General features: G+C 43.4%; 1 protein-coding gene and 1 long non-coding RNA gene across 5 annotated transcripts in view; one reads left to right on the forward strand and one right to left on the reverse strand.

Moving 5' to 3' along the window:
* The window catches only part of LOC106561824 (protein phosphatase 1 regulatory subunit 12A), a 67,612-nt gene extending 58,838 nt beyond the window's left edge, over window positions 1-8,774 (reverse strand). For 3 of the 4 annotated variants that reach the window (XM_045688657.1, XM_045688656.1, XM_045688655.1), the window contains exon 1: window positions 8,334-8,774. In XM_045688657.1, coding sequence (XP_045544613.1) covers window positions 8,334-8,609 — 276 coding nt within the window. In that variant the 5' untranslated portion in view covers window positions 8,610-8,774. The remainder of the gene's footprint in view (window positions 1-8,333) is intronic. The other variant, XM_045688654.1, reaches the window with a different exon arrangement.
* Window positions 8,775-13,519: 4,745 nt separating this feature from the next.
* Window positions 13,520-15,210, forward strand: LOC123724534 (uncharacterized). The gene is made up of 2 exons (XR_006757131.1): window positions 13,520-14,405; window positions 14,474-15,210. It is a non-coding gene; the product is annotated as an uncharacterized lncRNA (long non-coding RNA).
* Window positions 15,211-17,091: the final 1,881 nt, after the last annotated feature.

Genomic DNA, 17,091 nt, shown 5'->3' on the forward strand with positions numbered 1-17,091 from the left:
CCTCCCACTGGACTGAGGCCTATCCTCCCACTGGACTGAGGCCTATCCTCCCACTGGACTGAGGCCCATCCTCCCACTGGACTGAGGGGGGTCGTCACAGGCCCATCCTCCCACTGGACTGAGGCCCATCCTCCCACTGGACTGAGGGGGGACGTCATAGGCCCATCCTCCCACTGGACTGAGGGGGGACGTCATAGGCCCATCCTCCCACTGGACTGAGGGGGGTCGTCACAGGCCCATCCTCCACTGGACTGAGGGGGGACGTCACAGGCCCATCCTCCTACTGGACTGAGGCCCATCCTCCACTGGACTGAGGGGGGACGTCATAGGCCCATCCTCCCACTGGACTGAGGGGGGGGTCGCCACAGGTAGAGATGGAAGGGATCTCCAGAGTTAGCCATCTCTCTGGCCCGTACATCTATAGGTTAACAACGAGGTATGGTGTGGAGGAAGTTTATGCAAGAGGGCTGTATTGACAAGAAGAGTGCAATGCATTGATCTACGAGACTTCAAGAAGGGCCAGCCCACATTCTGATACAGAATGCAGTGATGTGTACTGAACCCATCGATCATAATAAAACGATATCCCCATGGCCACGCGGGCGATATCCCCATGGCCACGCGGGCGATATGCCCATGGCCACGCGGGCGATATGCCCATGGCCACGCGGGCGATATGCCCATGGCCACGCGGGCGATATGCCCATGGCCACGCGGGCGATATGCCCATGGCCACGCGGGCGATATCCCCATGGCCACGCGGGCGATATCCCCATGGCCACGCGGGCGATATCCCCATGGCCACGCGGGCGATATCCCCATGGCCACGCGGGCGATATCCCCATGGCCACGCGGGCGATATCCCCATGGCGATATGCATGTTGAATTAGTTGTTTTCTGCTTTTTAAATGAAAGACGGGACCTGTTCCTATAGAAGACTATTTTAAAAAGATTTAATTTTTAATTTCTAAACTAACTCATCAACACGCTTTTTTGAAAGACAGATTTTCGTCAATCCAGATGCCCAGATATTTATAAACAAGGACACAAATCAATGAGGGCACCATCCAAAGTACACAGGAAAATCTCTTCCAAACTATTTTGCAATATATAATGGCACAGCTGTAAATGTTTTGGTCCTTAAATGAAACTGGTATACTTTTTTATTTATCGACATTTTCTTTAACCAATTATGTTCTTTAATGCAGAGCTGACAGAGAAGTTCCTTACATTTCCCCCCTTCGATTTCCATTTTTGCGGAAATGTCGCAATTAGTTGGTTGTAATTTCCATATGTTTTAGTTAGCTGCATGTATGACATAACTCCACCAGTCGTATTTATGATATAATTCATAAAGATTATAGCACAATATTTGTTCTATTATTTGCTCTGTTTTTTTCTAGTGGATTAAATTTAATAGTATAAAACTCGTTTTTCAACCACTCCACAAATTTCTTGTTAACAAACTATAGTTTTGGCAAATCGGTTAGGACATCTACTTTGTACATGACACAAGTCATTTTTCCAATAACTGTTTACAGACAGATTATTTCACTTATAATTCACTGTATCACAAATTCACTGTATCACAATTCCAGTGGGTCAGAAGTTTACATACACTAAGTCGACTGTGCCTTTTAACAGCGTGGAAAATTCCAGAAAATGTCAAGGCTTTAGAAGCTTCTGATAGGCTAATTGACATCATTTGAGTTAATTGGAGGTGTACCTGTTGATGTATTTCAAGGCCTACCTTCAAAGTGCCTCTTTGCTTGGGAAAATCAAACAAAATCAGCCAAGACCTCAGAAGAAAAATTGTAGACCTCCTGAAGTCTGGTTCATCCTTGGGAGCAATTTCCAAACGCCTGAAGGCACCACGTTCATCTGTACAAACAATAGTACACAAGTATAAACACCATGGGACCATGCAGCCATCATACCGCTCAGGAAGGAGACGCGTTCTGTCTCCTAGAGATGAATGTACTTTGGTGCGAAAAGTGCAAATCAATCCCAGAACAACAGCAAAGGACCTTGTGAAGATGCTGGAGGAAACTGGTACAACATTATCTATATCCACAGTAAAACGAGTCCAAAATCGACATAACCTGAAAGGCCGCTCAACAAGGAAGAAGCCACTGCTCCAAAACCACCATAAAAAAGCCAAATTACGGTTTAGACTGCACATGGGGACAAAGATCGTACTTTTTGGAGAAATGTCCTCTGGTCTGATGAAACAAAAACAGAACTGTTTGGCCATAATGACCATCGTTATGTTTGGAGGAAAAAGGGGGAGGCTTGCAAGCCGAAGAACATCATCACAACCATGAAGCATGGGGGTGGCAGCATCATGTTGTGGGGGTGCTTTGCTACAGGAGGGACTGGTGCACTTCACAAAATAGATGGCATCATAAGGGAGGAAAATTATGTGAATATATTGAAGCAACATCTCAAGAAATCAGTCAGGAAGTTAAAGCTTGGTCGCAAATGGGTCTTCCAAATGGACAAATACCCCAAGCATACTTCCAAAGTTGTGGCAAAATGGCTTAAGGACAACAAAGTCAAGGTATTGGAGTGGCCATTACAAAGCCCTGACCTCAATCCTATAGAAAATGTGTAGGCAGAACTGAAAAGGCGTGTGCGAACAAGGAGGCCTACAAACCTGACCAGCTCTGTCAGGAGGAATGGGCCAAAATTCACCCAACTTATTGTGGAAGGCTACCCGAAACATTTGACTCAAGTTAAACAATTTAAAGGCAATGCTACCAAATACTAATTGAGTGTATGTAAACTTTTGACCCACTGGGAATGTGATGAAGGAAATAAAAGCTGAAATAAATCATTCTCTCTACTATTATTCTGACATTTCACATTCTTAAAATGAAGTGGTGATCCTAACTGACCTAAAACAGGGAATTTATACTAGGATTAAATGTCAGGATTTGTGAAAAACTGAGTTTAAATGTGTTTGGCTAAGGTGCATGTAAACTTCCGACTTCAACTGTATCATCATTTGGTTGTTATCCAGAGAGGTTAGAAAAAGTATCTCAATCCTCTGAGGCTGTGGAGGGATTCTAATTATGGATTGAAAATAAAACATGAATCATCGGCGTACAATGACACCTTTGTTTTTAAGCCCTGGATTTCTAGGTCCTTGATATTATTGTTGGATATGAATTTAATAGCTAACATTTCGATGGCCATAATAAATAGATATGCCGATAGTGAACAACCTTGTTTTACTCCTCTTGATGAACGGTGTTTCCTCGGGCACATTGGTGCAGCTGGCTTCCGGGTTAAGCGAGTGGGTGGTAAGAACCTCGGCTTGGGGGTCATGTTTTGGAGGACGCATGACTCGACCTTCCCGAGCCCGATGGGGAGTCGCAGCGATGAGGCAAAAAAAAAAATCGTAAAATAAAATTTATAAAAATAAACATTGCCCTGTGTCTTGAAAATTCCGTTACAAAAACCCATATATCTTCATGAGGAGCGAGGATAAAGAAACTTCACAGAAGTAACAAGTAAAGGTATCAATTAGTTAGTGTTGGTAACAGAAACTGTTGACGTAATTGGTGAAGTAATATAAAAAAATATTTTCTGTAAATGAATTGGCTACAATGGGAAATCATAGTAGTCACAAACCACAGTTGGACACTAAAGAAAAGTTCAGTAAAGTACACAGTAGAGTCAAGTATAACTATAACGTACTGTATTTTGATGTCCAAACTTGTGAAACATAGACATCTATGATTGGTTCAAATTTGGTCGTGCTTGGGGGGGGGGCAGATCTCATTAAAATAATATCCAGTGTATAGAATCATGGCCTTAAATATGCTGCAGAGGACCAGAAAGCTGATGAATCAAGAAAGGATCAATCAATCAGCTCTAGTAGATTGACGTAAAAAAAATACAAATAATCTTGCCCATCGCAAGTAGAAAGTTGTTGGAATGAAATGATTCACTAGAAGTTGAGGGATCTTCCATCGCGTCAACAAGAGACTCGAAGAAGGACAGGCAGTCAATTGGCTGACCAGGGTCAATTAAAGCACCTTTTTTTCTTTCAAATAAAAAAAATCCTGCCCGAGATAAGTGACGCTTTTAAATCAGCACGTTATCTATTTGTTTTTCTCCTCAGTAACATTTACATTTAAGTCATTTAGCAGACGCTCTTATCCAGAGCGACTTACAAATTGGTGCATTCACCTTATGATATCCAGTGGAACAACCACTTTACAATAGTGCATCTAAATCTATAACGATGTCAGTCGGACGGAGAGGAATTTCCACAATTCAGTGAATTAACCGTCTTCCAAAATTTAGACGGATCACCAACAGAGTCAAATAGAAATTATCTAGATTTAGCTTTCTTGATTGAGGAAGTGCATATTTTTTTCAATTGCTTGAGAAACTGCTAATCAGCTACAGAGTTGTGTTACGGAAACCGTTTACCGGAATATGCCACTGTAGTACAAGTAAAAGAAAATGCTATTAAGAAAAAAATAGAAATATTAGATTTAGCAATGTTGGAGTGGCATTGACTAAAATACAATATATACATATGAGACGAGTAAAGCAGTATGTAAACATTACTTAAACGTTATTAAAGTGACTAGTGTTCCATTATTAAAAGTGGCCGGTGATTCCAAGTCTATGTATATGGGGCAGCAGTCTCTAAGGTGCAGGGTTGAGTAACCAGGTGGTAACCGGCTAGTGATGGCTATTTAACAGTCTGATGGCCTTGAGATAGAAGCTGTTTTTCAGTCTCAGCTTTGATTCACCTGCAATGACCTCACCTTCTGGATGATAGCGGGGTGAACAGGCAGTGACTCGGGTGGTTGATGTCCTTGATGATCTTTTTGGCCTTCCTGTGACATCGGGTGGTGTAGGTGTCCTGGAGGGCAGGTAGTTTGCCCCCGGTGATGCGTTGTGCAGACCTCACTACCCTCTGGAGAGCCTTACGGTTGTGGGCGGAGCAGTTGTCGTACCAGGCGGTGATACAGCCCGACGGGATGCTCTCAATTGTGCATCTGTAAAAGTTTGTGAGGGTTTTAGGGGGCCAAGCCAAATTTCTTCAGCCTCCTGAGGTTGAAGAGGCGCTGTTGTGCCTTCTTCACCACACTATCTGTGCGGATGGACCATTTCAGATTGTCAGTGATGTGTACGCCGAGGAACTTAAAACTTTCCACCTTCTCCACTGCGGTCCCGTCGATGAGGATAGGGGCGTGCTCCCTCTGCTGTTTCCTGAAGTCCACGATCATCTCCTTTATATAATATAATGAAGAACTGCAACGAAGAGGTTAACCCAGTTTTGAAATCGGTGGAATGCCAGGTGGAAGCAGTGTATGATATTTAAGGAGATGGAGAAAATTCTGGCTTTTGATTGCAAATATTATGCAGAGAGGGAGTCGAAAAGGGAACACCTGTCTCCAAACTAATGGCAACCATGGCAACCATGACAGAGAGGGAGAAGCGTTCATCCATGTATCCCGTATAAGAGAGTCTAGCTAGCTACATTTTCAGATAGTATACATTTCAAAATTGTTCAGAAAGTCATTTTTTCATTGCAAATTAAAGCGTACTGTTAACTTGCTAGATAACGTTACGTGTATGATCTGTGTAGTAATATTATTTTCTATCTCAGAAAGCGTTTTGCACTGTTAGTTATAGCCTAATATCAGCTAGCTAGCCAGCTAACATTGAACCTAGTTGGTTAAATTTAGCTACCTGCAGATTCATGCATGGTAGTAACGTTACGAGTTGGGATTATGGTTCATTGTTTAGCTAGTTAGCTAGCTAGCTACATGTCTAAACAGACTCCCCAACACAAGTAAACATTTCACTGTACTGTTTACACCTTCTGTATCCAGTGCATGTGACAAATAAACTGATTTTATTTGATATAGTGTGTGTGTGTTTACCAGAGACGGTAATATAAAAGAACATGACCTGCACCAAAGTCAAATTAGGATATTAACGTTAGACCAACGAGACAGTTTCCAAGTTCTAACATTATCCGGTAGAATGCCCTGCTTTTAATTCTTCACACTCACAGCCGTAAGATATTGTAATTAGATATTGTAATTAGCTCACCATTAACTTGTAAATAATGATTTTGTTTGTGAGTTTATTTTCCTGTAATAATGAATAAGAATTTGCTAAAGTTAAGACATTGTCAGCTATGATACGGCCATTATTTGAACTGGCTAGGCAGCTAACTTAACGCTAGGTAGCTAACAAGATAGAAACTAACCAAAACATTGTTTTAGAAAGTTGCTTGTCAGATGACAATAGCATGTTCATGATGTCACTGTTGACAGACAGTGATGGTTGTCAGCTGTAAATATACATTTGTATTTAGGCCTGATTGCTAGCTACTTTTTGGGACGAATTCAGTCGCGATTGCTATGTAAAATGGCTGACAACCGTCGACAGACATGGCGATAGACGTAGTATATAAACCTTCAGTCTTGAAATCTTTGGGTGTTTATTTAACCTTTATTTAACCAGGTAGGCTAGTTGAGAACAGGTCCTTTATTTAACCAGGTAGGCTAGTTGAGAACAAGTTGTCATTTACAACTGCGACCTGGCCAAGATAAAGCAAAGCAGTGCGACACAAAACAACAACACAGAGTTACACAAACAAACGTACACTCAATAACACAATAGAAAAAAAATCTATATACAGTGTGTGCAAATGGCGTAAGGAGGTAAGGCAATAAATAGGCCAATAGTGGCAAAGTAATTACAATTTAGCAATTTACACTGGAGTGATAGATGTGCAGATGAGGATGTGCAGGTAGAAATACTGGGGTGCAAAAGATCAGAAAAGAAAAACTAAAACAATATGGGATGAGGTAGGTAGTTGGTTGGATGGGCTATTTACAGATGGGCTGTGTACAGCTGCAGCGATCGGTAAGCTGCTCTGACAGCTGATGCTTAAAGCTAGTGAGGGAGATATAAGTCTCCATCTTCAGTGATTTTTGCAATTCGTTCCAGTCAGCAGAGAACTGGCAGGAAAGGCGGCCAAAGGAAGTGTTGGATTTGGGGATGACCAGTGAAATATAGCTGCTGGAGCGCGTTCTACGGTCGGGTGTTGCTATGGTGACCAGTGAGCTGAGATAAGTCTTTGCTAGGTGTAGCTCCGCCTTAGAGATAACCTAGAGCCAGTGGGTTTGGCGACGAATATGTAGCGAGGACCAGCCAACGAGAGCAAAGAGGTCGCAGTGGTGGGTAGTATATGGGACTTTGGTGATAAAACGGATGGCACTGTGATAGACTGCATCCAATTTGCTGAGTAGAGTGTTGGAGGCTAATTTGTAAATGACATCGCCAAAGTCAAGGATTGGTAGGATAGTCAGTTTTACGTGGGTATGTTTGTCAGCATGAGTGAAGGAGGCTTTGATGCCTCACATGTGACTCCTTTTAAAAGAGATGAGGTGGGGCTAAAGCTTAAGAGGGTGTGAACAATGCTGAATGGGGTGTCGACAAAGACGAGCTCTCATCATTACGACTGATGAGAGCAGGGGTATAACTTTACACTTGTATAGCTAATAGGCTCTATGTTTGTAGATCGACTGAGGTGAAGGAACCTACAACGGTGATACTGGCTGGGGTTGTTTGTTTTTGCTGTTTTCCAAATAGCATTTGTTGTTGTTGTTGTTGTTGTATAGAAATGCAGTAAATTAACTTAAAAAAAAAACAATCCAAACAAAAAATGTCACAACTGTTTTGGATAGGAAAGCATGCAGAAGCCTTCATGGCTCTGATCCCATCCCTGCAACGAGGTACGTTTTCCTACTCGTATCCCTAGCCTGTTCTGTGGCGTCTTAATATAACCACGACTGCGTTCAGACCCCAGTGCAGCTCAGTGTAAACAAGCAGTAATGTTAGGCTAGGAATCATCTGACTAGCAACCGCCTTTTCCTGTCTTGTGTCCAGTTCATCCGAGAGAGAGAGAGAGAGAGAGAGAGAGAACACACACACACTTGGAAGGCAACAGTTCGGGATGAACCAATCTACTTTAACACACACGCAACGGAATTATCATGACAATGTTCCAACATCACGACTAACAAGTTGTGTAGTTTTATAAACATATTCAAACCCACTGATTTGAGCGTGATTTAAAAGTTGAGTTTCAAACTTAATGTTACTTGTCGATGTTCAATTTCACCAAAATGTTTACTTTGTTACAAGTAGTTACCTAGACATTTTTGTTTCGCCGTAGGATACAACACAGACCTCTACATTGTTTCAACCCGTCCATACCACTAGGCGACCCAAACAACAACCTGCAACAATTTAACTAGTTTATAACCCACAAATAGACAGTTTAATACCTGGTGAAGCGCTGTCAGTCCGTCTATATTGGCGTGGTTGATGTCAGCGCCCTGTCGTAGGAGCGCCGCTACCTCCTCTCTGTCCCCGGCCGAACAGGCTGCCATAAACACGGCTCCCTGAGCGAACCGAACCCGGGCCCGACGCGTCCCGGTTCCCATTGACCCATCCCTCGTCCCCGGTCCCGTCTGATCGGTTTCCGACCCCAACCATCGCTGTAACTGATCCTGCCGTCGTTGCTTTGCAGCTTCAGACCGGGAACGGTCAGTGGCCGCCATCTTCTTCGGTCTCTCCCGGGTAGAGTCAGTTCATGTCTCCGGGAAGAGCCAAAGTGGTGCTGCGTTAGTTCCTATCCGAGAGACTGCGCCCCCTGGTCGTCACGACACGACGGTAGGATACCAACCGAACTTTGGACATTCTCCGGTCGGCCAATTGTGATTTCAGGACAGTAAAAAAAAAAAAAAAAAAGTAGAGGTGTATTCATTACGGAAAACGTTTACCGTTTTAAGAACCAAACGGGAATCTAACAAAGCAACAACAAAAAACCGATTTACTATTGAACATATTCATTTAGATCATTCCCGTTTCGTTCAGTTTGCTTCCGTTTAAGAAACGTTTTGTAATGAATGAATACACCCCACGTATGACTATGCGTTGCAGGCTGTTACTCCTTCATGGATAAGCTGTTCTGTGTGTAATGCAAATATTATAAAGGTACAGTATTAGCCTAGGCAAAACAGAAACAAACTTTAGCCAGCACCATGCGAAACTGTATTTGCTGCACAGAATATCAATCAATCAATCAAATTTATTTTTATATAGCCCTTCGTACATCAGCTGATATCTCAAAGTGCTGTACAGAAACCCAGCCTAAAACCCCAAACAGCAAGCAAAGCATGTGAAAGAAGCACGGTGGCTAGGAAAAACTCCCTAGGAAAAACTCCCTAGAAAGGCCAAAAACCTAGGAAGAAACCTAGAGAGGAACCAGGCTATGAGGGGTGGCCAGTCCTCTTCTGGCTGTGCAGGGTGGATATTATAACAGAACATGGTCAAGATGTTAAAATGTTAAAATGTTCATAAATGACCAGCATGGTCAAATAATAATAATCATAGTAGTTGTCGAGGGTGCAACAAGCACGTCCGGTGAACAGGTCAGGGTTCCATAGCCGCAGGCAGAACAGTTGAAACTGGAGCAGCAGCACGGCCAGGTGGACTGGGGACAGCAAGGAGTCATCATACCAGGTAGTCCTGAGGCATGGTCATAGGGCTCAGGTCCTCCGAGAGAAAGAGAGAAAGAGAGAATTAGAGAGAGCATATTTAAATTCACACAGGACACCGGATAAGACAAGAGAAATACTCCAGATGTAACAGACTGACCCTAACCCCCCGACACATAAACTACTGCAGCATAAATACTGGAGGCTGAGACAGGAGGGATCAGAAGACACTGTGGCCCCATCCGATGATACCCCCGGACAGGGCCAAACAGGCAGGATATAACCCCACCCACTTTGCCAAAGCACAGCCCCCACACCACTAGAGGGATGTCTCCAACCACCAACTTACCGTCCTAAGACAAGGCCGAGTATAGCCCACAACGATCTCCGCCATGGCACAACCCAAGTGTGGAGCCAACCCAGACAGGAAGACCACGTCAGTGACTCAACCCACTCAAGTGAGAGATTGGAAACCCAAATTGGTCTACATGGACAAGTTCTGGCCTGGTTTAGATCTTATCTGTCGGAAAGATATCAGTTTGTCTCTGTGAATGGTTTGTCCTCTGACAAATCAATTGTAAATTTCGGTGTTCCTCAAGGTTCCGTTTTAGGACCACTATTGTTTTCACTATATATTTTACCTCTTGGGGATGTCATTCGAAAACATAATGTTAAATTTCACTGCTATGCAGACGACACACAGCTGTACATTTCAATGAAACATGGTGAAGCCCCAAAATTGCCCTCGCTAGAAGCCTGTGTTTCAGACATAAAGAAGTGGATGGCTGCAAACTTTCTACTTTTAAACTCGGACAAAACAGAGATGCTTGTTCTAGGTCCCAAGAAACAAAGAGATCTTCTGTTGAATCTGACAATTAATCTGGATGGTTGTACAGTCGTCTCAAATAAAACTGTGAAGGACCTCGGCGTTACTCTGGACCCTGATCTCTCTTTTGAAGAACATATCAAGACTGTTTCAAGGACAGCTTTTTTTCCATCTACGTAACATTGCAAAAATCAGAAATTTTCTGTCCAAAAATGACGCAGAAAAATTAATCCATGCTTTTGTTACTTCTAGGCTGGACTACTGCAATGCTCTACTTTCCGGCTACCCGGATAAAGCACTAAATAAACTTCAGTTAGTGCTAAATACGGCTGCTAGAATCCTGACTAGAACCCAAAAATTTGATCATATTACTCCAGTGTTAGCCTCCCTACACTGGCTTCCTGTTAAGGCAAGGGCTGATTTCAAGGTTTTACTGCTAACCTACAAAGCATTACATGGGCTTGCTCCTACCTATCTTTCCGATTTGGTCCTGCCGTACATACCTACACGTACGCTACGGTCACAAGACGCAGGCCTCCTAATTGTCCCTAGAATTTCTAAGCAAACGGCTGGAGGTAGGGCTTTCTCCTATAGAGCTCCATTTTTATGGAATGGTCTGCCTACCAATGTGAGAGACGCAGACTCAGTCTCAACCTTTAAGTCTTTACTGAAGACTTATCTCTTCAGTAGGTCCTATGATTAAGTATAGTCTGGCCCAGGAGTGTGAAGGTGAACGGAAAGGCTGGAGCAACGAACCGCCCTTGCTGTCGCTGCCTTGCCGGTTCCCCTCTTTCCACTGGGATTCTCTGCCTCTAACCCTTTTACAGAGGCTGAGTCACTGGCCTACTGGTGTTCTTCCATGCCGTCCATGGGAGGGGTGCGTCACTTGAGTGGGTTGAGTCACTGACGTGGTCTTCCTGTCTGGGTTGGCGCCCCCCCCTTGGGTTGTGCCATGGCGGAGATCGTTGTGGGCTATACTCGGCCTTGTCTTAGGACGGTAAGTTGGTGGTTGGAGACATCCCTCTAGTGGTGTGGGGGTTGTGCTTTGGCAAAGTGGGTGGGGTTATATCCTGCCTGTTTGGCCCTGTCCGGGGGTATTATCGGATGGGGCCACAGTGTCTTCTGATCCCTCCTGTCTCAGCCTCCAGTATTTATGCTGCAGTAGTTTATGTGTCGGGGGGCTAGGGTCAGTCTGTTACATCTGGAGTATTTCTCTTGTCTTATCCGGTGTCCTGTGTGTATTTAAATATGCTCTCTCTAATTCTCTCTTTCTCTCTTTCTGTCTTTCTCTCGGAGGACCTGAGCCCTAGGACCATGCCTCAGGACTACCTGGTATGATGACTCCTTGCTGTCCCCAGTCCACCTGGCCGTGCTGCTGCTCCAGTTTCAACTGTTCTGCCTGCGGCTATGGAACCCTGACCTGTTCACCGGACGTGCTTGTTGCACCCTCGACAACTACTATGATTATTATTATTTGACCATGCTGGTCATTTATGAACATTTTAACATTTTAACATTTTGACCATGTTCTGTTATAATATCCACCCTGCACAGCCAGAAGAGGACTGGCCACCCCTCATAGCCTGGTTCCTCTCTAGGTTTCTTCCTAGGTTTTTGGCCTTTCTAGGGAGTTTTTCCTAGGGAGTTTTTCCTAGCCACCGTGCTTCTTTCACATGCTTTGCTTGCTGTTTGGGGTTTTAGGCTGGGTTTCTGTACAGCACTTTGAGAATATCAGCTGATGTACGAAGGGCTATATAAAAATAAATTTGATTTGATTTGATTTGATTTGAAGTGACGCACCCCTCCCATGGACGGCATGGAAGAACACCAGTAAGCCAGTGACTCAGCCCCTGTAAAAGGGTTAGAGGCCGAGAATCCCAGTGGAAAGAGGGGAACCGGCAAGGCAGAGACAGCAAGGGCGGTTCGTTGCTCCAGCCTTTCCGTTCACCTTCACACTCCTGGGCCAGACTATACTTAATCATAGGACCTACTGAAGAGATATTTCTTCAGTAAAGACTTAAAGGTTGAGACTGAGTCTGCGTCTCTCACATTGGTAGGCAGACCATTCCATAAAAATGGAGCTCTATAGGAGAAAGCCCTACCTCCAGCCGTTTGCTTAGAAATTCTAGGGACAATTAGGAGGCCTGCGTCTTGTGACCGTAGCGTACGTGTAGGTATGTACGGCAGGACCAAATCGGAAAGATAGGTAGGAGCAAGCCCATGTAATGCTTTGTAGGTTAGCAGTAAAACCTTGAAATCAGCCCTTGCCTTAACAGGAAGCCAGTGTAGGGAGGCTAGCACTGGAGTAATATGATCAAATTTTGGGGTTCTAGTCAGGATTCTAGCAGCCGTATTTAGCACTAACTGAAGTTTATTAAGTGCTTTATCCGGGTAGCCGGAAAGTAGAGCATTGCAGTAGTCCAGCCTAGAAGTAACAAAAGCATGGATTAATTTTTCTGCGTCATTTTTGGACAGAAAATTTCTGATTTTTGCAATGTTACGTAGATGGAAAAAAGCTGTCCTTGAAACAGTCTTGATATGTTCTTCAAAAGAGAGATCAGGGTCCAGAGTAACCCCGAGGTCCTTCACAGTTTTATTTGAGACGACTGTACAACCATCCAGATTAATTGTCAGATTCAACAGAAGATCTCTTTGTTTCTTGGGACCTAGAACAAGCATCTCTGTTTTGTCCGAGTTTAAAAGTAGAAAGTTTGCAGCCATCCACTTCTTTATGTCTGAAACACAGGCTTCTAGCGAGGGCAATTTTGGGGCTTCACCATGTTTCATTGAAATGTACAGCTGTGTGTCGTCCGCATAGCAGTGAAATTTAACATTATGTTTTCGAATGACATCCCCAAGAGGTAAAATATATAGTGAAAACAATAGTGGTCCTAAAACGGAACCTTGAGGAACACCGAAATGTACAGTTGATTTGTCAGAGGACAAACCATCCAGAGAGACAGACTGATATCTTTCCGACAGATAAGATCTAAACCAGGCCAGAACTTGTCCGTGTAGACCAATTTGGGTTTCCAATCTCTCCAAAAGAATGTGGTGATCGATGGTATCAAAAGCGGCACTAAGATCTAGGAGCACGAGGACAGATGCAGAGCCTCGGTCTGACGTTATTAAAAGGTCATTTACCACCTTCACAAGTGCAGTCTCAGTGCTATGATGGGGTCTAAAACCAGACTGAAGCGTTTCGTAATATGTAATATGTAATATGTACTGTAACGTCAACAGTTGGGCCTTGAGATACTAGAATTGGAAAATTATTATTTGAGAGGTCATGGAAAGTTAAACTTTTATATAATTTCCTATGACAAACACATGATTAAAAAAATATTTAAAAAATAAACACAAAACCAAAAGTCCAACTGAATTAGCATTTTATTGAAAGTAATTAAAGACACATGAAATTCCAAAATTAGTAAACATTGTAAGCGTTTTTATATTTATTTTAAAATCCAGACCATAATTTATTTAATTTCATCTACAGTTAAACCATATACTGTATGCAGTGAACCATCCATATCATTCACTGGCACTTTCTTTGATTTCAGTATTGACCAATGTGTGTAATAAGAAAAATGGAAAAAATAAAATAAAAACACATTCATACTAGGGCTAATAACAAAACACATGTCTATTTTTAATATTTATCCCATGTGTTCATTCATGTAAAGTATTTTTTTTTTATTATTGCAGTCTGGTGCAGTAATAACTGGTGACCTATGACCATGAATTCCCAGTGGATCTCATTGTATATTTCAGAGTCATGCTGATTGTTAGTAAGACAGACATCAAGTGTTCCGTGGTACATTTTTAAACACTGTAATAGCAAGGTATTGTCATATTATTATTATTATTATTATTATTAATAATAAATATTAGCAAAACAAGTTGACCTATAGAAAGTGGTACAAAGAAACAGTACAATTGGTTCAGAATGAATACTGCATTGGTTGGCACATGCATTGCATAGAGTCCCTTATAGTCATTAGTCATACAGAGGTCTGATAGAGAGCCAGGTACTGCATAGAGTCAGGTACTGCATAGAGCCAGGTACTGCATAGAGTCAGGTACTGCATAGAGCCAGGTACTGCATAGAGTCAGGTACTGCATTAGAGCCAGGTACTGCATAGAGCCAGGTACTGCATAGAGCCAGGTACTGCATAGAGCCAGGTACTGCATAGAGCCAGGTACTGCATAGAGTCAGGTACTGCATTAGAGCCAGGTACTGCATAGAGCCAGGTACTGCATAGAGCCAGGTACTGCATAGAGCCAGGTACTGCATAGAGTCAGGTACTGCATAGAGTCAGGTACTGCATAGAGTCAGGTACTGCATAGAGCCAGGTACTGCATAGAGTCAGGTACTGCATAGAGCCAGGTACTGCATAGAGCCAGGTACTGCATAGAGCCAGGTACTGCATAGAGTCAGGTACTGCATAGAGTCAGGTACTGCATAGAGCCAGGTACTGCATAGAGCCAGGTACTGCATAGAGCCAGGTACTGCATAGAGCCAGGTACTGCATAGAGCCAGGTACTGCATAGAGTCAGGTACTGCATAGAGCCAGGTACTGCATAGAGTCAGGTACTGCATAGAGCCAGGTACTGCATAGAGCCAGGTACTGCATAGAGCCAGGTACTGCATAGAGCCAGGTACTGCATAGAGTCAGGTACTGCATAGAGTCAGGTACTGCATAGAGTCAGGTACTGCATAGAGCCAGGTACTGCATAGAGCCAGGTACTGCATAGAGCCAGGTACTGCATAGAGCCAGGTACTGCATAGAGCCAGGTACTGCATAGAGCCAGGTACTGCATAGAGCCAGGTACTGCATAGAGTCAGGTACTGCATTAGAGCCAGGTACTGCATTAGAGCCAGGTACTGCATAGAGCCAGGTACTGCATAGAGCCAGGTACTGCATAGAGCCAGGTACTGCATAGAGCCAGGTACTGCATAGAGCCAGGTACTGCATAGAGTCAGGTACTGCATAGAGCCAGGTACTGCATAGAGCCAGGTACTGCATAGAGCCAGGTACTGCATAGAGTCCCATATAGTCATTAGTCATACCGAGCTCTTTTCCCTTATTGTGTCCGTGGTCTTTTCTCAGGTCTGTTGGCGCCTTCTGTCCAGACAGCAGAGCTGCTGGGTCGTTCACTTGGCACACTAACATTAGCTAATACTCTGAAACAGAGTGAAATGTTCCAATAAGAAATGCTTGTTTGTTTTCGTTGTCCGTTTGAAAAAGTTTTGCGTCGGTGTGCCCTGCTGAACACAGTCCTGTGTTTGAGTAGAGACAGGATGCTGACTGGTATAACCACATTCCATCAGAACACAAACACACAGCCTGAGTGTGTGTTCAGCCTGAGTGTGTGTTCAGCCTGAGTGTGTGTTCAGCCTGAGTGTGTGTTCAGCCTGAGTGTGTGTTCAGCCTGAGTGTGTGTTCAGCCTGAGTGTGTGTTCAGCCTGTGTTCCTGTGTTCAGCCTGTGTTCCTGTGTTCAGCCTGTGTTCAGCCTGTGTGTTCCTGTGTTCAGCCTGTGTTCAGCCTGTGTTCAGCCTGTGTTCAGCCTGTGTTCAGCCTGTGTTCAGCCTGTGTTCAGCCTGTGTGTGGTTGTGCATGGTTGATTTGTTTAAGCCTAAATAATCAGAAAATACAACTTTTTTTAATAAATGAATCATGAATTATTAGCCTGCATCTATTAACATGCTTCTGAAAGTGGCATTGACACATCTGTTTTCATTATATTATTTATATTCAAGATTTTTCTCAAGCATTATATGGTTTGCTGTAAATAATGAATAAACAAAAAGGAGGAACCCAACTCCAGAACGCAACCCTTCTGTATCTACGGCCCTGTCACACTGTACGATTCCAGCTTAAAATACTGTTTGTTTCTATTCAATTATTTAGACGGGAAAGAAGGAAAAACTATTTTTTTAAACTTAGCAATAGTAGAAACAGTCGGGTCAGTTTCCCAGTTAGATGTAAACCTAATTCTGGACAAACTCATTCTCAATTGAAATACTTAATTTTTTTAAATAATTTTATTTGTTTAGTTCCGGGCTAAATGAATCTGTGTCTGGGAAACTGGCCATAGAAGTCAGTAATATAATCACAAACCCCTTCGTCTAACTGCTGTTCTAATCTGGAACGGTTCAGTTCGCGTCATCATCGTGACTGGCCCATTTCTTTTAAGCTCTAAGTAAAGGCAAAGGGCTTAAACAAGTGATGTTGTCATCACCGTGACTCAATAAATATAAGTAAGAGGGATATCCCTCCTTTGTCATCTTAATGACTTTAAATCATTTTTTATTTAACTAGGCAAGTCAGTTATGAACAAATTCTTATTTACAATGACGGCCTAGGAACAGTGGGTTAACTGCCTTGTTCAGGGGGCAGAACGACAGATTTTTACCTTGTCAGCTCGGGGATTTGAGTCCAACGCTCTAACCACTAGGCTACCCTGCCTCTCTAACCACTAGGCTACCCTGCCTCTCTAACCACTAGGCAACCTGCCTCCTCTAACCACTAGGCCACCCTGCCTCTCTAACCACTAGGCTACCCTGCCTCTCTAACCACTAGGCTACCCTGCCTCCTCTAACCACTAGGCTACCTGTCTCTCTAACCACTAGGCCACCCTGCCTCTCTAACCACTTGGCTACCTGCCTCCTCTAACCACTAGGCTACCCTGCCTCTCTAACCACTAGGCAA

This window comes from Salmo salar, chromosome ssa10 (assembly GCF_905237065.1).
Source record: "Salmo salar chromosome ssa10, Ssal_v3.1, whole genome shotgun sequence".
NCBI classification, from domain to species: domain Eukaryota; kingdom Metazoa; phylum Chordata; class Actinopteri; order Salmoniformes; family Salmonidae; genus Salmo; species Salmo salar.